Raw genomic sequence first — 25303 nt, forward strand, 5'->3', positions numbered from 1 at the left:
ATACCAGCATAAGCCTTCGTTGTACTTTGCCTAGAAACTTGAATATAGCTCTTGAATTATGGAAAAAATATTTATCTACTTATTTATGTTATCATAAAAATGTTTAAAAAGTTTACAATTCTTAATAAGGTACAGAATCAAATTAATTCACTGTTCTTTATATTGTTTTAGACTATACTTCTTAGAAGACTGAAATTATGCTTCAATGAAATCAAATAAAATAAAATTCAGCAAACTTATTTGGTACTGAGATGCAAATTGGATATTTTAAAAATAATTTAAACGATTGTTTATATTTCTATGCTGTTATTTGAAAAAATACAATTTTACATATATACAGAGACACAAATAAGTCAGATTTTTCTTTTTCTGATTTCATAATATTATTTATAGGCATTTTCACGAATATGCTTAGCTCATATACACATACATTTAAAGGTATAATGTTAATTTATATATCATACATAACAATGTACATGCTAGATATTCATTTAACTTATATATCAATAATAAATACTTTCCCTTTGTTTTGAAACCATCACTTATACAAAGATATCCAAATACAGTATTGGTGATGGATTACAATTTAAATAGAAATATAAGAAGCGACAGAATATGATTCCTTAGAAGAATTATCATACGTACTTGTATATAATCTAACACAAAGTGCATATTTTTTCTTTTTCTTTCTTTTTGTCTTTTTGTTATTAAACTCACAGATAGAATATCCAAAGCTTATAAAAGTTATCTGCAATTTTACAAGATAATACTGAAACTTGTAAACCTAAAATGTATGCTAGAAAGTATGCATTACTATTTTTTTAACATTATATTTATATCTTTTTTAATTATTTTAATATATCTTTCAGAATTCTATGCAAGGAAAACATTCATTTAATAATTAGTGTAAATTTTGAGAATTATATCAAATTCTGATTATTCAAACTTTCATTTTAAGAACACTGAATTACTTAATGCATCTATGCCAAAATGTAAAAACAATTTTTTGATAATAAAATGTATTGACAATGAAAGCAGATTTTATATATTTTTACAAATATGGTAAAAGATGGTGTGATTGCACAATTCTGCTAATTTAATTTTCAGGACACGTGGAAATTGTTACAAATTTTCATCAAATTGAAGATATTTGAATTGCCATAAAGGATCATAGTCTAAAATTATTTAAGAACAATACATTGTTTTACGAACAACACTGTAACAACACAGAAAATTTGTATCATTAGTATTTGTAATACATATATGTAATTTTATTTATTTTTTCCATAGTTTTATAATGTTTTGCAGCTTGGTACTCATTTATATAAAAGTGCCTAATTAAAAAAGATTAATTCAGTATACAATCAATGAAGTTTAAAAAAATTTATACAATAACAGACTGAACATCCAATAGAAGGAGAAATATTAATCCTTTTCTTGTTATTACAAAAGGTGTATTGAATTCATCAATGTGTTAGTCATAATAATAAAATGTATCACAAAGTGTTACAAATCATTTGAAAATATTTCATTAAAAAAAAAAAAATGAATTACATACAAAGAAGAAAATTTTGTAAAATATTTAATTATATCTTAATGAATCTCTAAAGAATTAATAATCGGAAAATGTTAAAATATTCGATGTAACGATGTGGTACAGTAAAATTTACTACGCTATTAGAAGAATTAGTAACAATAATTAATTATGCATTATCGATTATATGTTAAAAATGTAATTCATTTTTCTTTTTGTAGCCATGAATATTTCAAAGATTTATTACACCATGAAACTCATTTATTATTACAATTAACTATCTAGAGTAATTGAATCGGCATTTTAACGTGTTTCAGTTCAAACACACTCTCATGCACCATATGTATACGCATACACATTAAATGACAAAGACGATAAGGCACAGAATACACGTTATTACTTATGAGCAATCATTATACGTGATTGCAAAGCCCCGATAAATGGAAAAAAAGGCAAGAGGATGAAAGGAACTTGTTTCATAGAATTCTGAGTTTTCAAGAAAATAAAGTAATCACCCTCTTTTCGTACGTGAAAATACCATGTCACCTTCAATTTTATTTCTTCCCAAATTATTTATATAAATAGAACATTATAAGAATCGTCTACTAAATTTTCAATAATAAGAAAAAATACTTAAAAAAAAAAATTGTTTAATATTTTCATATATGGATCATGGCAAATGATATTTTATGATTTGTTCAATTGTCATAAGTTATCCTTGCTAGATTCTGATTACGCAATTTCTTGCTAAAGAAATAAAATAATCCATGAGAAGGCTTACAAATTTAAAAAGAGGACTCAAGTACCGTATGTAGAAATGATATTTTCTTCACTGTTATTAGAAGTTAAATAATTTGCTAGAGAATTGAATTTGCTTTTTTACAACCAGTGAAACATAATTACTAAAATAGTAGTCAGTTTGTGCCCTAGGGTTATCACAAAAACACGAGTCAGACTCTCGTTTTCCCTAAAAATTCATCTCAAATATCATTTGAGAAATCTTTCACTAAACTCATTTGCTATATGAGTCTTATTATCATGAAAGATCATATGTACACGTGTATAGCCTTTTTCAGATTATACGGGGCGGTGATAAAAAAAATATTGCAAATATATGTATGTAATGTTATATGTATGTGTGCACTGCATATGATTACACGCCATTAAGAGTACTCACATTAAAAAAGTTATTTATTCTTTAAAGAACGAGTTACTCTTATGGAAAAGATTCTAAATTTTATTTACAATTCATTACTTAAAAATACATACTTAGTTTTTTCATTAATGAAAATATCCTTAATGATATAGAATATGCATGTTTTTCATCGTTATCTCACTCATTTACCGTCATTGTTTGACAATCTTTTTTTTTTTTTTTTGACACGGTATCCATTACGATGGAAATTAATTGCACAATCCGATTAAAATAAAAGTTAAAAATTAAAATTCATCCCTAATCATTATTTTTCCCACCTTTCACAAGAATGTTCTTTTGCATATTATACATATAACATTTAAATGGCTAAATAAAAGTATTACATTAAACAATGGCATTCTCTTTTGTTGGCTTTACATGATAAATAAAATAGAAAATGGGAATACTACTTTGTTGATATAAGTAACTAAGCCGTCTCAGATACATACAAAGTTTTGATTATCGAAAATAGCGGACATAAATATGTACCATTATGCTATCTTCTTCGATAAAATATTATGATTTATCATCTATAAGGCTTGAAAAATAATGTTACTGAAAATTCACAAATATTTGGATACGTCGAACATTTCATGACAATATATCTTTTTAGAATTCCGAATTCCCATTTAGTGACTAATTAATCGTGTAAAAGTAGTACCAGTTACGTCATACTTGTGTACTTATACTTAAACATATAGAGATATTTACATTGTCCTTTCATACACCATTCGACACATTCATAAAGAAGAGTTTTTCAAGTTGATCTCGTATAATGATACACCAAATAGCAATTGCATAAAAATTCTTGCCTTCCTTCTTCAACATATTCCGCACACGTAATCCTCGCCAGTAATTATCGAGTAAAAGTATTAGCACAAATAATGTACAGTTACGAAATAGATCTTGCACGATTTCGTGGGAAATGATACCAAATGATTAGTTAGCTGAGTGAAATTCATCACGAGACTTATTTTTACTCTCTTCAATTTCAATTGTATACAAAGTGTCTCATAATCAATGGTAAAATCGATAACAATTCCCTATTCTATAACTAAAAATAAATCGAAAATCTGGAATAACATTCTTTTAATCCGGTTAATTAAACATTTTGATAAAAATGGGATTAAAACTTAGTGAGCTATACGTCTAATTAAATTTTGATTGTGTTGAAAGTTGTATTTATAAAGGCCGAAAAAATAATTCCTTGCTTATTAAAAATATTTTACGTTTCTATGAATATTTTTTATTATTTCTTATATATAATAATAAAAGATTTAGGTGCGCCTTTACGTGCCAAAAAAAATGTTTGTGAGCTCAATTATCGATTTTGTTATTAATTATGAGAAATCTTGCATAATGCAATGTTCGTTTTAATGGTAAAAGCGAATGCAATGTTCGTTTTAATGGCAAAAGCGAATGCAACGTTCCATTCATGATTGCTGTAATTGTTATCTAGCACTGGAAGCACCAATTCATTTTTATCAGACATAGAAGAAAGATATACAAAGAAAGGTTAATATATTAGCCTTAATTGATTATACTATAATAAAAGAATCATTAAATAACTAATGACTTGACGTTCTTTAATTAAAGATCTTTAGGATAAATGTTCTAGTAAACTGTTATCAAATGTTTCTTCAGTCTTGGGAGAGTAAAATATTCGCGAATAGTCCCTGTTTGATTTTTTTTTACCACGGTATTCGTTCAAGAACGAAACTATATCGTTAATTAAATATAAGGGTAGTTCATACGTGTTGTTCAAGTGTGTAATGGATCATCCTTTTTCATATCTTTTTCGTTCCACTACCTAGTAGTTATATTTGGTTTCGTATGTTTCTATTTTTTAAACAAGATACTTGACTTTAAAAACAATGAAAAACTGCTCCGAATATGTTCATGTAAATGCATAAAATTAAAACTTAAGTCGACAAAACGTCGGCTTCAGTCGGTTTCGCAGTAAATTGTATAAAACTCTGCACGCTGGTATAATAAATAATTTTCTCATAATTTCCTTTTTTTTTTTTTAAGAATAAATTTTCTAGGGAGTTATAGAAACCAAATTTTTGAGTCTAATGCAATTTTCATCCAAATTTGAGCTACAGAGTTTTTGTTTGGTTATTAACATCCACTGCTCCAAATAATAATATTAATAGCAATTAAAAAGTAAAAATACTTTCTCTCATTATGTGAACACTGTGTTCCTTAGTCGACTTGAGCAGTGTACCTTTTTCTTTTTGGCATGTTTTTATGACCACAGTCGTTCGCGTTAGAAACGGCTTCCGTTTCCTCTTTGGGGAAATCGTGGAATGAGAAAAAAAATGCACGCGTTCACCGACAAACCACACAACACTCTTGTAAATGTACAAGTATATACGAGGCACCGTTTTAAAACGCTAAATATGTACAATTGTTCGCCCTAACGCGTTCTCAAGTGAAAATATGCGCAACAAGATCCTTTCATAACGAAGACGAACTACGTAATATGATCATCGTGAGAAAGCAAAATTTTTTATACTACTCTTTGAGTCTTTCTGAACAAATCGATTTTTCATTAATATTCCCTCTCTTTTGTAATTAATGCTGCCATCACACTTTTGTACTGCAAAGAAGATGAAGAAGTCAGCGATGAGAAACGAGGAGGAACTGCAGGAACTAACGATCATAGGAGAAGTTTGAAACCATAAGTTGTGTCCTCATCGAAGCAATAATACGAATCTTTTTATTGATGTTCCATGTATTTTGAAGAAATCGTTTGGAACATTCAGCAACAAGGGGAGAAAAAAGGTTCGTCGTTGCTTCAACGAGGAGAGAACATTAGCGAGGTTGCGTCCTCGGAACCTAACCTGCGTAACTATTACTTTCGGCACCGTTCAATTGGCATCATTTTCAATCGTGGACATCTGTTAGTCGCACTGAACGTTCTTTAACTTAGTTTCGACATCGGAAACGGCCAGAAATGGCTGACGAGCGTGGTCCTTATGGTCACGGGCGATTAAAACGAGTCTTTGAGCGCTATGACCGCCGTTGATCTTCTGCTGAGCTTCGGACATTCTTGGTGTCAAGAATGATCTCAGGTGCTGCCACTTAATTGGAAAACACCTGTGGAGCACTCGCTGTGCCCGTTTCTCCACGGGCTACACGGCACAGCCTTTTCTCGTTCCATATAGAATTTTTAACTCTGGAACGATGATCTTTCTTATCAAAGCGTTCGTTTTCGCTGTCAGCATCTCCCGGTGAACATCCTTCTTGAAGATCTTAATGCCTGGACGATGGACCAAAAATGCGTTATCCAAGATGAGGAAATCGTAGTCAAGGACGCACAACGCGTAACCCTAAAACGAAAGTCAAACTGGGTTAATGATTCAGAGAAATCGCATTGGAGAGGTTGTTTTATGAATATTACATGAATCGACGGTTTTTCGGCCATCTTTTATTTTCCCATGAATTACTGTCGATATCTTATTTTAGCAAATCTTGTATGTATTTTTCTTTTCTTTCCCTTTTTTCCTTTTCTTGCCGTTTTTAAGTTTATGAACTTGGTGCATATGACGTGAAATTCTTTTAGAATTGATCAATGTCGAAATATTTTTTTTATAAACGGTTTACTCTTTCACGAATTTAGGGACGAATAGATTCTCTACGTAGATTAACTCTGAGAGTGTCAGATCACTTTCTACATCAAATTATTTCTCACTGATATTGATATACGAACGAATCACTTGATACATGAATTTTTTGCGAAATATTTATTGCCTGGGATTCTACCGAATATTTTGAAGTTTTGAGTAAAAATAAAAGTAGGTCGTGACTATATCGACACAAGCTGTTTTATAAGCCGGAAATCATTTGTACCTGTGTCATTTTGTCGCTTTTTCCTTCCCAGCTAAGCCTCTCATCGTACAGAGGATCATTATTGCTCCCGATGAAAATCGGCTCCCAATGAACGAAACTGCCTGTCCTCTTGCCGACGTGAAACACGTGAAGTTCCTCCGTTTCCGGAGCTTCTTGCCATTCTTTACTTCGAGGAACGTTATGACAGCCGGAGCACAACTTTTTATGGAAGGGAATTGCCGTACCGGCCTTCAGCATTTGAACCTGAAATGAGAATTATTTGTTAAATTATTTCATTATTTTTTATACGGAAAGAAAACATTTTTTACTTTTTCAAAATTTCTGAAAACATATTTTTAAGTATATAAAGTAGATATAAATATATATCTACTACTATATATATATACATATGCATATATATGTTGTTGAAGAATACGTTGGAAGTCCACATATATAGAAATCACCGTTTATTTCAGAAACGCGTGGCTATCTCATAATTTATAATTTATTGAAATTTTAGCAAGGAAAAAAGGACTCTTAAGTTGAAAATTGTTTATTATAATTTTCATAATTTTACTAACAAGAAATTGACAATAGATAAATATAATTTACGGTAATATTGAGTATTGAAAATTTAGAAACGAAAAAGTGATTTTCACATTTGAAACTTTTATCACAATTCATATAAATTTGTCTCTTTTACAAAGATTAACTTAATTAATCTTTATTATTAATTTAAATAATTTCTAAATATGCTAATATAACTAAATACTAATGTTTAAGAACTTTTGATTTATCTCAATTGTATACTATAATTTATATAACATCACTTAGCGTAGTATTTTCATTATGTTTAGTTGCACAAGGTAGTTTTCGTTATAATATAATCATAAAATTCTGTCATAAAAATAATTCATCGAAAGGATAACGGTTTTACAACATTTTTTACAAAAGTATCCGGGTTCAACGTCTTCTTACGCGACTATAATTTCACCGTTTCTAATTACAGTTTTACCACCGTTTGAAGAGGCGCAGTTCTCTGCTTATGCTTTGAAAAAAAAGGGGCAGGAGGCAGCGTGTATCACGGTTAATGAAATAAGGCTTGTTCGACGTTTGAAAAAATGGAATGAAATTGAATAGTGCATAGAAGTGGTGGAATTGAATTGAATGTTTCATAGAAGTGCGGCCAGCGACCAGCTGCACTTCACAGCAACGCTGCTAATTGTACGTATCAAGGTCCACGGTCAAAGGAAGCGCCACTGATTAAACGACCCTCGCGTTCATGCCATTTAACGCATTGTCGGATATTATGCAGCCGTCATTGCGCTCTTCCCTATCCGTTTAATTAGCTCCAAGTTCAGTTTTCAACTAAAATGTCAAATGCGAATGAACCAAGTTCAGCAAAATGTATTTCTCTGATTAAAAAACGTGAAGATCTCTTCTTACCGGTAATTAAATACGTTCCATTATGCAATTTCACTGCATTCAGCTTAAAAAGAATGATATAAAAATTTTATAACGATGGTGCAGACATTTCGCATTTTTTTATCGAGGTCTTATTAGCAGATTTCGTCGACATTTTCTTTTCTTTTCAAAATGCTAATTAAATTAGGTTAGATTTAGATTATATCTGGGGTGAAATTAAGTTAGGTTAAGTTAGTTTAGGGTAAATGTAATTGAGGTTAACTTGTAACAATGAGTAATTAATAGTTTTAATCGTAAATAAAATTTTAGAATAAAGAATATTAATTATTTAAGTTATTTAATCTTCAGCTTTTTGGATATTTTGCATATTACTGATATACCGTGCGTGGACTGAAATAAAATCCTGTAGTGAACGGTTGCATAGCGGCATTTGGTTGTATGCGAATGTCACAACGTAAAAGGTTAACACAAAATAAAAGTTTTAGATCGAAAGTACAATCCGACATGGTAGTTAAATAGAACAGCAACAATCTAGTAACTTTCTTCTCCAGTATTTCAACATCTGATTAAATGATAAATATGCTTATTTAAAGACATGTATTGTAATATACATGTATATACTAATACTGAAATACAAGCATTAAAAATATAAAATGTTTTTATATATATAATAAGAATACTTTCATTTCATTTCTAACATTAAAAATTTGCAAGGTTTTCCAATTCTAACTTACCAAATGTGTTTTATTATTAGGCGGTTGACTCTTCTCGTCCACCTCGAAGATGGACAATACAAAAACTTTGGGGTTAGGTTTGTAGAGGGCAGGTTGATCCCTCCTTCTGATCATCTCGAGGAATTTCGCGGGCAAGTCTGGATTCGGGTAAAGCTCGATATCGCTTGCTAACACGTAGAACGTCGGCGCCGATTCACGGGCTATGTTACGTCCGACGTTCACAGGGTACAGCAGCTTCTTCTCGTTTTTATACATCTTTGAAAGCGTGACATTCACCCACGGTGGTCCCAGCGTGCAGTTATACGAGTCAGACATAACTTTCTCGGTCGGGGGTACCTATTTCAGAAAGCAGATTGTGCCACACATTATAATAACAGCTTAGAGACTGGACAGTACATGTATAAGGTTATACTTGACAATTTTATAGCTATTTTATTTTTTGGTTATTTTGTAGTTACCTAAATTTTTATTAGAAAATAATTTCCAGTGACCAATATTTTTTAAAATTCATAATAACGATAATGGTGGTTATTTTTTCAGTGAATATAATAAAACAGATATCTAGTACGTTAGTAAATTCCCTAGAATATATTTTTCTCGAACGTTCATTTTCAAAACTCTAGGCGAGGATAGTAGAAAAGATGAGATGTGTATCGAATAGGCAGAATTGGAAAGACGATGCAATACTTTCTGTCGAGATAGAATAAAAAGTGGAACAAGATGAAAGGTCGGGAAAGTGGTAATTAAACCGTGGAACCAATCAGCGGCCGATAGGGAATGCCTGTTTATTTCTTTCCGCAGTGCATGCATAATACGACAGTAAGAGAGTCGTCCTGGAAACAAAGTAGAGCCTTCACACGTGTAATTGGTACACGTATTCCGAGGTACTAGGAGTCGCAATCGTGATTTCGCGTTCTAATTAATTACGTGCACGTGTATCGACGTTACGTCGTGATACAGAAGGAATTAATAACAGAGTTTCGCCACAGAAAAGTACAGCCGCAGGAAGTGCTTCTCTTGCCAATCTATTTTCTCATGCCGCCTGTCTCCAAGTCATTTCACTTTTGCAAAATATTATCCACTTACTTTACTTAATTCGTCCAATTCTATTTCTGTAACTTATTACCAAAGATTTAACGTGTTATTAACGGTAGTGAGAGGACAGGAGGATTTTGAAAAAATTTTTTTAAACATGTTACAGTAAAATGTTTGATTGCAAAGAGGTAGAAATAGACCTGAGCTCTTGTTGTTAGTCTGATCTTCTTAAGACTAAGACCGTCGAAAAGTGAGTTATATAACTATCTTTTTATATTCTTTTTGGATCCTTAGGAAAAAGTAAGCCAATTTTTTAGATTATTATTTTCTGTAATTTTTAAAATATTTCTAGGATGTTGTTCTATTGATACGTTTTTAGAGTTTTGATTTTTAATTTAGTCTTCATTACATTACACAATCAATTTTTAAGTCAAATGTTGAAAAAAATTTTTATTTATTCGAAAATTTCTATTATTTAGAAAAAATAAGTTTGCTGTGAAAAAGTTTACAACCGAAACTTGACGGAACACAAATGACACTGCGATCCCTATCTGAAGACTTTAATACTGGACCTGGTATCACAAGTAACATCATCAAAACATACGTCTAAATACAATGAACAACATGAAAATAAAAAGCAAAATAGCGGAAGATGCGTGAATGTCACGCAGTGGAAACTCGACCGAACTGAATACACCGGCAAGCGTCAACAAGTGACCCGATAGCATCGAAATTCTGCACGGTCAGCACAGTCTCGTGTTTTCAAAACGTGAGTGGTTTCCATATCAAACGTGCCGAGAAAATCTCGTGGATTCCTTTAAAAACCAGCCTCATCTCCAGGATCTTCACAGTTTCACGGAGAAATACATAAAAAATTCAACAAAATGTATTTTAACACGTATTTCGTGCTTTCACTACTTGGTTTGACGATATGTCAAGCAGTTCCAGCGGAGAAGAAAGAAGAAATCAAAGAAGAATTAAACAAGAAGGAGCTAGAGATAGAACAGACTGGAGAAGACACCGAAAGATCCAAAAAATCGGTATTCTTAATGGACCAAGTATTGGGAGAAGCTCAGAGTTTCGGTATTCAAACTCCTTCACAACATATTCAGAGTCTGAATATCAAACAAGCTCCAGGAGTTTCTGAGACTGTCAGCATCCAGAATCCACAATCTGTTCAAACTGTCAATATTCAAACTTCACAACCTGCTCAAACATTCAGCATCAAAGATCAATCTAGTCCAACCTTGAGTATCAATCAGGATTCAGGAGTTTCTGAGACTATTAGTATCCAGGATTCACAATCTGCTCAAACTGTCAGCATTCAAACTCCACAATCTGTTCAAACACTTAACATTCAAGGTTCGCAACCTGTTCAAACCTTGAACATCAAGCCAGGTTCTCCGGGAGTTCAAACACTAAGCATCAAAGGTCCACAACCTCTTCAAGCCTTCAGCATCAAACCAGGTTCTCAAGTCCAAACCTTCACCATCCAAGGGTCACAACCTCTTCAAACATTCAGCATCCAGGCTCCAAACTCTGTTCAAACTCTCAGTATCCAGCCAGGTTCGCAAGGAGTTCAGACTTTGAACGTGATTCAGCCTCAACGCGATCAAACTTCTGCAAACGTGATAATGGGTCCTCAGCACACCAAGACTGTCCACGTGATCCACCCTGGCCAAGGTGGCTCTCAAACCAACGTAAACATCGTCCAACCTTCACCGAAAGAGATTGACGTACCTGTTGTTGAGAAGATTACTCGTACGGAGAAAATTGTGGAGCCTATACCGCAAAGAGTGGTTGTTTCTGAAATGGAAGAGGAGATCGTGGCTCCTGTGGTGCCTATTTTCAGAGAACAGACGGTTCTTGATCCAGAGTGTCCTTGTTTAATAATGGAACCAGAAAATATGCCAACCTTTTTTAAGTACTTTCATTTTAAGTATGGGAAACCAAAATTCTACTCAGCTGTGAAACCTAAGATGTTGATCAAGCAACCTATGAAGGTTTTGGAGGTTAGGGAACGCGCCTTGATAGGTGTATAGAAAGCAGCACTCGATGTAAGAGAATATTTATTTATTTATTTATTTATTTATTTATGTAAATTGAAATCTCTAAGGATTGTGTGAAATAGAATAATTTATTTGCTCTTTCTAAGATCTTTAAGAGCAGTTGAGAGAAACCCATTGTAATTGGAGAAATAAAATTGAAATAGCACCTAAATTCGATTATACTTATTACTTTTCCAATATCTCAAACCGTACACTTCCATAATAATGATCTACCGAGGATAGATACGATAAAGTAATTCAAAGTAGATACAACATTAATCGGTCCAACAAATAGGACATAAATAAGATACAGAAAGCAGGAAGTCATTAATACTCACCATTTTTGGCACGTGTTTGCTGCTGAAGAATACATGAAAGGTGACCAGCTGGGAGACCAGAGAGCTGCCACAGTTTCTCGAGTACTTGATGGCGTCGAGGGTCGCCGCGAAGTCTGTGCCAGGGGCGTGCATTGCAATCGATATCGGCGCTCTCCATCGCTCCAGCAACGGCTCCAGATTGTCCAGGAACGTGTAATCCGCGTGCGTGGTGTACGTCACGCTTTCCCAACATCTCACCGCTATGCTCATCGGCACGTAATTATAGAGGACCCAGTAATCACCTCGCTGCGCCCTCCTCGGTTCCAAGGATTTTTCGTTGCACTGCACCGCTTCTTTTAGGCTCATCGCTGATTGAACGACCGGCAAACCGTTCTTTGCCTGTAACAGGAATGCCAAATTGGTTAATTGGCGGGCCCGAGGCGAACCAAATTAAGCCTTCTGACCCTGGCAAAGAACATTGGTCCTCAAATCTGACTCAAGCGAGAAGTAAGACATCGCTTCAAACTTATTCCAAACCAAAATCAATTAGAAAATCTAATGTGACTTAAAACGTGATTCCAATTGAAAGGAAAATGTTTGTCAATTATAGGGATCCCTAGACAAACTCCTAGGGAATAATGGTTCCTTTACATGGAGATATAGGAAACAAATACAATATGAAATACAATCTAACAGTATATAAGCAGGTCACACGATGCAATTTCACTCTTGAACCTATTCTCGATAAAACATAATACCACAACGGTTGCCTCACTTACTTCCTCACAATCTTCTATACTGAATTTTGCGCCTGACATTACCGGCATTCCCCTTTATTACTAAATTATTGTTAGATACAGTTTCTTGCAGCAGTATCCATCGGAAAGGTCGTAGAAGGAGATGGTAAAAGCTTTCGCTCCAATTTTGCAGAGTGACGGGATGGGGAAAGGCGAAAGGGGGCGGGCGGAGATATACGTTGAAGTTTTCCCTTTTGAAATATTGAACTGCAAAGCGGTAGGAGGCGGCTTCTGAGCCCGGTTTTACGCGACTTAATTCCTCTACTCTCCCCCAGGAAACTGCGAGAAACTTGATTCGCGAAAAAAAGGAACCTAACCTAACCTAACCTAACCTTAAACGCCTAACCTTAGACCTACGTATATAGAACAATTGGTGAATTATACAGACTTTCGAAGACTTCTGGATGACGAAACTTATCCGGCGTAATTTGAAGTGTTTCGAAATTGGACATGAATATTATTTATTTTAAATTTCGTCTCTTTTTATATTCTTACCGATGGAAATTTTCCAGTCATTGCCGTTCCCATTATCAACAAGCTCAGCGAACTAAAGTTCTTCTCGAAACGTTCGAAGGTAAATAGTGTAACTTGAAACTTCAGATATTCATGGTAGATTAAACAATTTCAACGCAGTTACTAGAATGATGTTGAACTGTTATGCATGTGAATGGGTAATCAGGTAACATACAGTTAATGTTAAAAATGGTTACACTGGTCGCAGCTAGTATCTCGAATCTCGGTTCACGAACGTTATCGTGACTACCGTGCATGTAATACGACAATGTAAGAGCGACCACTTCTGAACCTGACGTAGTTTCTTGAAAGGGTCGACAGATCTTATCCAATGATCAGGATTTTGAACGAGGTCGAGTCACTTCTCATCCAGCGGCGAGAACAGTTGAATTTTGGATGAAAGTCGATCGTTACGGGCAGAATACACTTTTTTTCGCGATAAGATCTGGCGAGATAAGGCCGGGTCAGAAAATATCCACGGCGATGGGCACTCTGTAATCCAAGAACTCTCTACTTGGCTCATATTCCTGTCATATACAGCTTGCATCGACCCTGTCGAAACGTAATTTCTTCGATGTCACGAAATCAAAGGATTCACGATTAATTTTGAACTTTACTAATTTTATGAAAGTCCAAAATATTTAATAAGTAATTATAATTATAAATAATACTATATACTATAATTTCTTTAGTATTATCATTATCAGTGGTTTCTTGTGAAAGATATATTTTCCATATCCAATTAGAATTAATTGTACGTGGAAAATTTCACGAGTAATTTCATATCCAATTATCGAATTTTCTAAAAAAACGATTCCATATTTTCCATTTACTATTAAAATCGTTTTTCCACGATGAATTCCATATTTTCCATATATAATTGCATATAGAATTTTCCACCAACAATTCCATACTTCCCATTTCCCGTGTGAATAGATTTTCTTCCATCGATTGCACATTCAATTTTCCATGTCTAATTACAATCGATTTTCCAGGATCGGTTCCACATCTTCGACATCCAATCAGAATCAATTTTCCGCGTGTAATTAGATTCAATTTTCCGGAATCAATTGCACATTTTCTACATTCAATCGGAATCAATTATCTAGGATCAACTTGAAATTCAATTTCCACCTTTTCCATATCCAATGTGGAATCCATTTTCCGCCATCAATCTCGCATTTCCCACGTGCAATTGGAATCAATTTTCCAAGGACAATTGCACACTTTCTACGCTCAATTAGTATCACTTTCCTGGCATCAATTTCACATTTTCCGCGTGCAACTGAAATCAATTTTCCACCACCAATACCACGCTTAATTAAAACCAACTGCACGATCAACCATAATAGGATCTATTTTCCTTCGATAATTACTTCAGAATGGTGTTGACACAACAATGTTAAACTTCACCCAGAAACACAACACGTAGAACGATGTCGTAGAACGGATTAGTCATCCCAGATCCGAGCAAGTCGTTTGATGGAAAGTCCGATAGGACGAGATTTCTCTCGTCGTTTTTTGCTCAATTATCGCGGCAACGCGCACGATTGACGTTACTTGCATGGGATCGAACGTGATTATCGATCGAAGCCGGGGTAATCTGTTCAAGATTGTGATGCTAGCAAATGGTACGCGGAGAGCTGTTGATCGAAACAACGATCGATCCGTGAAATTGGTTATGGTTGACGGTATAAATAGCCAACCTGTGAATAATTCATTGATACTTAATGTTTATAATCTATGGTCTAAGACCATAATCGATTTGAGTCGATTTCGTTTGATCTGGTTTGATCAAGGCCTACCTACTACCATTGACTATTCAATATCAGTTTTTCGAGTGACGTGTTTCCTTCTGGAATCAGGATTAGTCATTTTATGGTATGGAATCGAAGTGCAATTTACCTTGCTAAATAGTTATTAACAGTGCTACAAGTCACAACATTACATTGTCATAACGTCGTCTCTATAGTGAAAAATATACAGGGTGGTTGGTAACTGGTGGTACAAGCCGAAGGGGGGTGATTCTACGCGAAAAAAGAAGTCGAAAATATAGAATAAACATTTTTCGTTCGAGGCTTTGTTTTCGAGAAAATCGACTTTGAATTTTCGGTCGGTACGCGTGCACTTTATCGCGTCTCGTTATAACGGATCTCACTGTAGATCGTTGTCTCGATGGAAAAATTAAAAAAAAAAATTTTTATACTATATTTTCGACTTCCAACCACCCTGTAGATACCAATAAATATTGGTTAATATTTTCTGGCATTTGTTCATGCTAGCTGTCTAGATGAATAGAACATTGGTTTTTTTTTTTACAACTAGCAGGTGACGCATACCGGGTTTTCCACAGATACACTTTGTTTTTCTATGAATTTGTACTACGCTGATGCAGAAGTTATTTTTTCCTCGTCAAAGAAAACTTGTTTCTTGCAACTTGTTGGCAATATTTTCTACCACCTCTCTTCGATTATGCTATGCGTACGTGTAAGCAGCTTAAGATAGGAATATATGGAAAAACGAATATGGAATTATTTGTGGAAAATCGAGTATACCGCTAACAATGAGTTTGTTGAAATTTTGAGGCACAGGATACATTAGCCTTTTAAATTCTCAATTGTATATTATCATTATATTTATTTAGCTCGTCCAGACGATCTCAAAAAATCCACTTTTAGCTCCTCTGGGTTCTATTTAGTTCATGGCATTATCTTAAATATGGGCGATACTACAAAGAACCGTTAGAAAGATGGCTGAATAGCTTGCGTTAGATTATTCTTTTCAAAATAATGCACACATTGTTCCATGGTAATTTTACTTAGAAGCTGAATTATTTGAGTCTGAATGCGCGTATTGTTTGCACATCGTAACGTTCCTCTTTGAACAAGTTATGGCGCGTTCACACTAAGCGAGCGAATGTTCCCTCACTTTACCATTGTATCGTATTGTATTGGGTTTTCCTTTACTCGTCTGAAAGGAAGACGTTATTGCAAGCCATTTTTCTGTTTCTCGTTTGCCATGAGTCCAGTCTTTGACCTTTCCATCCTTCTGTCTTTGCTGGACCTATCGCTTCAGGTGGCCCATATTGGTGAAATTTAGCTAAACAAGAATGCATCACTGCAGTCATTACTCGCATCAAATAGCTTCTACATAATGGCGAAAAAAAACGGGAAGAGTAAGAGCCACAGTGAAAGAAAGATCGCAAAACAAAATTATAATCGACGCGCATCACGAATAAATACGACGAATGTCATCTCAGAATTGAGCATCGTTACTCGCATGATAAGAAGAGTATCTAGTTACTAAAATATAAAAGTTACTAGCATTCGCAGGCCATGTGCTATCCTCGTAGTCACTGCTAGTAACTTCAATTTTCTCCAAATTTCTTTCACGCGTCATCCAGTGAACTGATGTTCTCAACCTCTCAACAGGGCTCAAATAGTTTCAAGTCCAACTTTTACAAACTTATTCCCCTTCAAAGCGTTAGTTTTTAAAGTGTTTAAAGTGTTATTCCCCTTTAAGGTGTAAAGTGTGTACGAATACAGTGTTGCATCTGACCGTATGTACGCGCTTGAACTTTACTTTTGCTCGCTACAGCGTAGCCAAAAACTCCGAAGGAATTCACTCACCGTCTGATTATGCCTGTGCTCTGGCCCGTCGCCGTTCTTGTTATCAGCCTTGGCCTCGTTGGTCGTTGGCCTCGTGGTGAGCAACCTCGCCCTGGCTAGACTGGTCGTGTTACCGCGTGCGCTCTTGTTCGAGGCAACCTTGATGGCAGGCACAGCTGACGACGTGGCGCCCTTTTGAGTACCATTTACGAGGTCCACGGCGCCAAAGGTCTCGGATTGCAACGGCGCCGCCCAATTTGTCGGCGGTTCCTCGATCCAGGGCCCGGAGGAGCCGAAGTGGGCGCACACGTAGAGCAACACGCAGATGTTGAGCACCACCGACACCCGAAGTGCCCAATTTCTACGTAGTATGCTCAACATGCTCATCGCCAGCCTCCTCCAGGACCACGAACCGGTTACCGTCCTATGGAGATCGTAACCAAGCGCAGATGGATGCGTTTGCTGTTCTCTTCCACCACCTCCCCACCCCTATGGGGCCCCTGATGCTCCGCGATCAGGATCTGAGCATTGTTGGCCACAGCTTCGACCTCCTCCCTCTGGTTGGCCTCTGAAACACGAATTAGACTTCGTTACGGCCGATTTCCTCGTAATTCAATTTTTCTTTTGTACAGGGTGGTTGGTAATAATTGGTGGTACAAGCGGAAAGGGGGTGATTCTACGCGAAAAAAGAAGTCGAAAATATAGAATAAAAATTTAAAAATTAAAAAATTTTAAAAATTAAAAAAATAACGTCAATCGAGACAACGATCTACAGTGAGATCCGTTATAACGAGACGCGATAAAGTGCACGCGTACCGAGCGAAAATTCAAAGTCGATTTTCTCGAAAACAAAGCCTCGAACGAAAAATGTTTATTCTATATTTTCGACTTATTTTTTCGCCTAGAATCACCCCCTTTCCGCTTGTACCACCAGTTACCAACCACCCTGTATATCGCACTTTCATCAGCGATCTGAACGCAACGTATTCTACGGATTGAAGGTGTTTTAAGAAATTGCTACTCTGAGATCTCGTGACGAGCACTCTTCTAGTGACAAGTACTCTTTAGCCTTGCTTCGAGCTTGCTGGCCAGTCTCGTTCAAACTGGCAACATATTCTCTGGATTCTAATGGCATCTACTCGGTGATCTCTGTGATTCTATCTTAATGCAGTTGATTGTGGCTTGATCGTGCCTTGATATAGTGATTTCGGAAAATTGGACGCCTTCTTACAAATATTTACCTACTTCGCAAATACATTGTATGAGCTTACAGATAATATTTGTGAAATAGCACGTCACGAAGCTAGTGCGACATCAATCACATCTCAACATAAGACATCGACCGCCGACCTTGGGACTCCTTTGGACACATCACCACCTTATCATCATAGCATACACCAAGGCTGTGACGCACCTTAGTCCACATCAGAGATAGGATATCGACCCCCGACCTTCGGGCACTTCTCCACATCATAACCTACACCTAGCCCCTCAACATCCTAAAACCAAAACGTATATAAACCGAGACTTCAGCTCGGGCAGTTCTTGTTCTTGTTCTAGGCGCTGTTCTCGTACAACCCCTTTTCTCCGGTTCAGTGTTATTCTTGTAAGTGTTAAAATTTATAATAAAGTTTTATAAAGGAAAATTAGTAGTTGGGTTACGACTCAGCCTTCTTACTACAATCCAAGTATCAACTTTACGTGATACTAGATAGTAAATAGTAGATAGTAAAATCATTGCAGCATGTTTATCATTTATATTCGTTTATTATATTCGTGGAATTACAATTTCCATTCAAGATTTAATGGGTTATCGGTTTACTCGTGGCAGTGTCAAACGATCCGACTAAAATTAACTCGTCTTTATTGATTTATCAACTCCGTGACCAAACCAGTCCCTGATCAACAAACGACCCCGTCTATAACAGGTTTAATAATTTCTACCGGGCCTACGTGGATTTCACTGGCCATTGCACAAACCCGGATCGTGATCCCAGGGCGACGCATTCTGAAACGGCCGCTCAGAGAATCGTTAACGACTTGTTAGTAACTCAGTTACCTAATTCCATCCATCGGTGATAATGACACTCTGCGGTTGGCATCGATTCTTTTTGCCACTTTTACTACGCATCGATGACTGCCAACGAGCAATGCCGATGCTTTCATTGTAAGAACCCGGGCCATTAAATGCTCGACACGGTTCATTATGAGAGATAGGAAAAATAACCGTAAAATTAATGTTTCGTTTTACGAGCGTTAAATTAGTATCGGTATCGAGTTATTGCGATTTGCAAAGTAAGTGAGTTTAGTGTGCAGCTGCCAGCTTCTCAGAGGCCGTATTCAACGACTTGGTTGATCGTAAATTAGAGAAAAGTGCGTTGAATAGGAATTACGAAAGCGTAGAATTGCACGTAATGCGGAAAATGCACAAAAATATATGAAATGTCTAAAGTATAACGATCGTTATGATATCTTGCGGATGAAGCAAATTCCTGCTGGTTAGTTACTGTGCTCGGTGCATGCATCTGATACATCCTGTGTCTCAGAGATCATAGATAAGCGGCGACGGAAACAATCGAAATCAATCCACGTAAAACAGCTGATTTCATTTGAAATTGAAAAAAGAAATGTAATTATTGGGTTGGAAACTAAGTGATTGCGGATTTTGTCAATACTACCTAATGACAAAACCCGCAATCACTTAGTTGCCATATAGGAACAGCAATTCGACAGCTGCCTGATACATTAACAGCAGGCCATGCAAAGTTCAGGAGTACTGTAACTCCTGAAACCCTAACAGCAACACATGCACAACGCGTCCGCCGTTTAGTCCCCTTTGCTTTCGGCTGGCATTATCTGAGAGCGTGCTCTTTGTCGTTCCTACCCTTGTATCGCTGCCAGGCAACTGTACAAAGGCCTGTTTCAGTCGTCGAACAATTCTTGTGCACAGTTATTAGCAACGAACTACGGCAGGGTTGAAATTGGCGCGGCACTTTGTATTGCGACTTAATACAATATATGTACAGCAGACAGCAGTTTCTGAAGTTGAATTGCACGTCGGTAGAAGAAGTTAGGCAACATTGTACTGGGAGCCACGCGAAACGACGTATTGCTTCCGATGATTATTGCCCGAGAATGGATCCAACGGAGGGGAAACCGATTTACGCTAAGCTTCGTGATTGCCTTTGCAATTTTTTACGCCACAATGTGCAGGTATGTGGTTTTTGTTAGACGAGGACGTGACAGAAGATCTGTTTGTAGAGATTCTTTGGTATATTTACGCGTACCGATAGGTTAGGGTAGGTATTGGGTATTTAGGTTAAGGTAGTTTCTTGATTCGTGTCATTGGAATGCGAGCATTTACGAACATTTACATTTTGATGAATACGATTAAACGGGTGAAATTTAGTTATGCGTATAGCCGAAACTTGAAGTCTTTTGGGTGAAAGTCTATTTACTATTTGTACGAGTAAAACTTTTAATTCTTATTTATCTCAAGACACACTATATACCGAATATTTACAAAACTATAGACGATAAATCGTGGGTTATTAAAAAGGGTATTTTATGTCTAATAAACATATATGCAAAGTCATTCCATTTTTGAGTAACTAATGTTTACAAATGTAGCAGTTAGGCGCCTGGCGTCAGGCAACCTGCCACGCGCCGTTCCTATTGACGCGCTCGTACGAAACTTTTGAACAGCAAAGTACGTGGCACCCTTTCTAACCTAAAATAATTTATGAAATTATTCCTTTGTCTAAATGCAAACGAACTCGTAATAAATTATTCGCAGCCGATGCTCTGATACCGTTAATGCAAATGTATTTAAACGTAAGAAGCGAGGAAGTTGAACCCTTCGAGCTCGATGTTACAGTTTATCGTGGCAAATTCTACGTCGACTCGATCGCCACGTATAACATTACTAGAAATAATGTGTGCGTAATAACACGGTAGAAACTCGATTATCTGATGGGAGACTGAAGACTCGATTAATCGAAATTCCGGCGGGACTCGCAACCTCTAAGAAAAACTTGAATATAATTGCCAACTGTGTTGCATTAAAAAGTACATAATTAATGGGTGGGAATACAATTTCTCGATCTTTAAGCATGATATTTAAACTGATTATGTAAAACATTCTCTAAATTGAGGGGAAAAGAAAGGGAAAAAGTATTCGCGTGCTGGAAGACGTTTCCGAGACCGATTTTAGAGCTTGGTATGCACTTCATTAGGATAATGAATCAACCGGTAATGGGACAGTCCTAGTTTCGTCATTCTTTTTTCCATAACTTTCCAATCTTCTTGACTCTCTAGAAAATAATACACGATTTGAAAAAAGTGTTTTTAGAAGTTTTTTTTTTAGAATTTTATGTGATAAGCGATTGTTCGATTATGCTTTTTAATTTTTTAGGTTAAGAACCAACCTATAACTCGAGAAATCGTCTGTTTGTTGTTACAAGTTCCTTTATTACTTTGTTGCGACGATAGATAATTGTTTGAGCGCGTTTTTCAATTGTTTAGGTTAGGTTCGATATAGATTTTGATTGAACGTTAGGATAAGGCTAAATTTAGGTTAGGGTTTCAGGCTCCGGCAATGTGCTTCGATTACGTTCACAGCTACGTCCTGATTAGATTTTGGTCAGGCTTCGGTTACGTTCTAATTATGCTTAGGTTATGATAGCGCTAAATTTTCAATAGATTTAAATTACGACTCCACTATATTTTAATTACTCTTTGAATTAGATATCTGTTCCATTGGACAGGATTACGAGGTATTATATTTAGATCTAAATTTAACTTAACCTATATTCTGATTTTATAATTTAATGTTTAGGCTATAATCAAAATTTAAATTTCATTGGATTTCGTCTACGTTGCTTTTAATCTCAATTCAAATTCACATTAACCACTTACTTTGTACAATATATCGTTCACCAATATATTCTTTATCCACAATCGACTCTTAGGTCTATTTGGATCTAGGTTCAACTTAATTATTAATCTAATCATTTTTGAGAAGTTATGGTAATATGTAATTCTATTTTAAATTAAATCGAACGCACGTCGCCTTTAATCTCAATTTAAATTCATATTAACTACTCGCTTTGTATAATACATTTTTCATCTGCTAAATGATCTAGCGTTGTATAAGAAGTTGATTAGCTTTCGAAAGTAGCGAGAATGGGACACCGTTTCGCGAGTTTCGACGAACGATTACGCCAGCCTGTATAGTTAATCGCTCGACGCGAACAGAAGACACGAGACGAACGGACGGTCGACGAACTTGTCGTATTGCAAAGTCATCGCGGTGTAACGCAGCTGGGGGGCAAGAAAATCGATGCAACTGTTAATACGAATGATTCATCAGCACTCAATTACCGTGCAAACGCACGAGATGTTACGTAGTCGTGAGTCGTATACGTCGAGGGCACAACATTGAAACCATTTGTCGTCACATCGTGGCAATAGCTTTCAGTAGCCGTTTCATCTCCCTTTACGCCATGGAAAAAGATCCTGTCAGCTTGAATCACGATGGTGAGACACCATGCTTATCTATATCTTTCATTTATATTGTATCATAGGTTCATTCAGATAGAACAATTTAATTTCTGAGTTCAACTAGAAATCACGTTTCCTATACATATACGCAAGGTTAGGTTTATAGGTTAAATTTTAGGTTAGCTTAGAATTGGTTTAAATTTCCATTAGATTTCGGCGTATCTTTTTACACTCTTGCGTTAGATTCGAATTACGTTTGGGTAAAAGTTTCTCCACTTGAATCAGACTATTTGTCTGTCCTTAAGGCCAGTTCCGCGTTTGGCTATTCACATTTAAATAAGTTTGGGTTAAATTTCTGTGAAGTTTGTTTTACCTAAACATGTCTGTTCGAAGATATAAGTTCGACTTGAATTAAACCATTCATCTCTTTCCTTCTCTCTTTTACACAGTTAAATGCAGGCTAAGTTTGGGATAATCATTCATCCGTTATCATACAGAATGAAATCTGAGTTAGATAAGTAATCTAATTTTACCGAAACTTAGGATGAATTAGATTTCCCAAGCGACAAACAACAATTCCTTTATAGGAATAGCCATTGTTCATTCCATTTGAGGTTATGGTACAGGTTGGGGGAATGGGAAGAAAATTGGAAAGGATTTAGAGATTATTATCAGGCTATAACGATAAGAAATATACTTAATGGAATTTAGATAAAAATAAATTATTATTCTCAATGCTATTTCATATTATTCTGCTGATGATCTGACAAGCTATCGACTTGAAAATGTATTTTTCGAACGTTCCAAGAATCGTAAATCGTAACTCGTTTCCCACTAACCATTACGATTGGTTCCGGCGATAAAGCCCGGCGGGTTGTTTAAAAACAATTTCGCTTGTCGCGCGCAGCCAACGTGATGCACAATATTAATATGCACTTCCGCAGAGGATGCGCCGCTCTAAGTACACGATGTGTACTAGCGTGTATTTATGTTGATAAGAATGAGAGGATCATCAGAGGAGGGGAGAGAAAATCGCGTCTGCGTTCTAAACTGATGGCGTAGAAAGCGAATAAAGTAGAAAGAAATTGTTTCTACGCTCTACTGGCTATGTTGGCAAGATCTTGGAAACCTGATGCGTAAGAGCCGAACGAATACAGCGAGGTTATAAAATAAGTAGACTGTAAGTACGAATAAGACGAACAATATTGGTTGTTTAAAATTTTATGTTTTATATATTGTAAAACAGATAAATTGCAAATGCTGAAACAAACACCGACAAACAGTGTTGGTCGTTAAAAATTTGTATATTTTATTTATTCTTGTATTTAAAACACGAAACACGAGGACTGTGTAAAAATACGGTGAATAACTAAAAAAAAAAAAAAGAAATAATATTAATGACGTTCCTGTTTTTAGTAAAATTGTAGCATTATAGTATATATAATAGAACGATATAAATATAAATAAACCGTTTTATAAATAAATGTTTATTGCAAATTCACAAATATAGGACGAAACATTTTTTTAAACAGAATCGGAGTTTACAGAAATTTGTGAATATTCGACGAAATATTTTTCCGAATAGCGAAGCTGGTTTTTCTTTTTCAAAGCGGCTGTATATGCCTCGGTCAGCTTGGGATATTGGAATTATTTTTTTTTCGCTGATTGGTACACCGTCGAGTATATGAAAGCGAAGTTCCCAAAGAATTTTTGCAACTTTAAAAATTCACAGAGATTTTTACGCCTTTTCGTGGAATTCGATCAATTCTCCTCCTCCTCGTCAAAATGAATTAATTTGGAATATTGGAATTTTTTTTCCCACCCATTGCTTGTAAATGCACTACAAAAGATTCCTAAAGATATTTTGGAATTTTGAAAATCGAAAAACATTCGTACATCCTCGCATGGAATTTGATCAATTTCCCTTCCCTTCGTCAAAATGAATTAATTTGGAATATTGGAATTTTTTTTTCCACCCATTGCTTGTAAATGTACTACAAAAGATTCCTAAAGATATGTTGGAATTTTGAAAATCGAAAAACATTCGTACATCCTCGCATGGAATTTGATCAATTTCCCTTCCCTTCGTCAAAATGAATTAATTTGGAACATCGGAATTATTTTTTTCACCGATTGGTAGCTTCGAGCGTTTAATAGAAAATTTTCAAAAATTTTTCCAAAACTTGAAAAACGGGCGTAAGTATGTAATATTTATACTCTTATCGTCGTTTATTCAGAAATTTTCTGATTAATTTTGTGAAAATGATATTTACACGCAAACATGGCAAAACTTGTAAACTCGTCGATGAAAAGGCTGTTTTTCGGGTTGAAAGGCCGCGGCTATCCCGCTTCCGGTGAAATTTCGCGCATCACCCCTAATGGTTTCCTATGCAGGCGCACACGATAACCACATTATCTCCCACGATCAAACTCCCCGCGAGTGTTCCGAGCTTTCAGCGGCAATGAATCCCTCCCCCGTCTCTTCCCCTACAAATAAAATTTTCTCTCTCTCTTTCTTCTATGTACATTCCGTATATAAGTGAATCAAGTCAGAGCTGTTGTAAAATTAACGAAGTAAAGATAAAACAAATACCGTAGTTATCGGTCTACTGCTGCCGGTAATTACAGCGACCAAGGTACTTAAAATAAGATTTTTATAAATATTATGATAATAGAAACAGTTACGTGGAAATTACCTTTTCATGGAATATATTAATAGGGATATTTTTATAAAAATATTTGAAGCTAAAGTTTCGGGAAA

General features: G+C 35.6%; 1 protein-coding gene across 1 annotated transcript in view; it reads right to left on the reverse strand.

Moving 5' to 3' along the window:
- Positions 1-2750: 2750 nt before the first annotated feature.
- LOC138188305 (beta-1,4-glucuronyltransferase 1) overlaps positions 2751-25303 on the reverse strand; it is a 61469-nt gene continuing 38916 nt past the window's right edge. Inside the window, exons 2-6 of the mRNA XM_069129946.1 lie at positions 17062-17608; positions 12144-12521; positions 8723-9058; positions 6585-6827; positions 2751-6064 (exon numbers count right to left, since the gene is read on the reverse strand). Of these exons, the coding sequence (XP_068986047.1) occupies positions 5867-6064; positions 6585-6827; positions 8723-9058; positions 12144-12521; positions 17062-17427 (1521 nt within the window). The 5' untranslated portion in view covers positions 17428-17608 and the 3' untranslated portion in view covers positions 2751-5866. The remainder of the gene's footprint in view (positions 6065-6584; positions 6828-8722; positions 9059-12143; positions 12522-17061; positions 17609-25303) is intronic.

Source organism: Bombus flavifrons, chromosome 16, assembly GCF_040668555.2.
Source record: "Bombus flavifrons isolate JBK064 chromosome 16, iyBomFlav1_principal, whole genome shotgun sequence".
NCBI lineage: Eukaryota > Metazoa > Arthropoda > Insecta > Hymenoptera > Apidae > Bombus > Bombus flavifrons.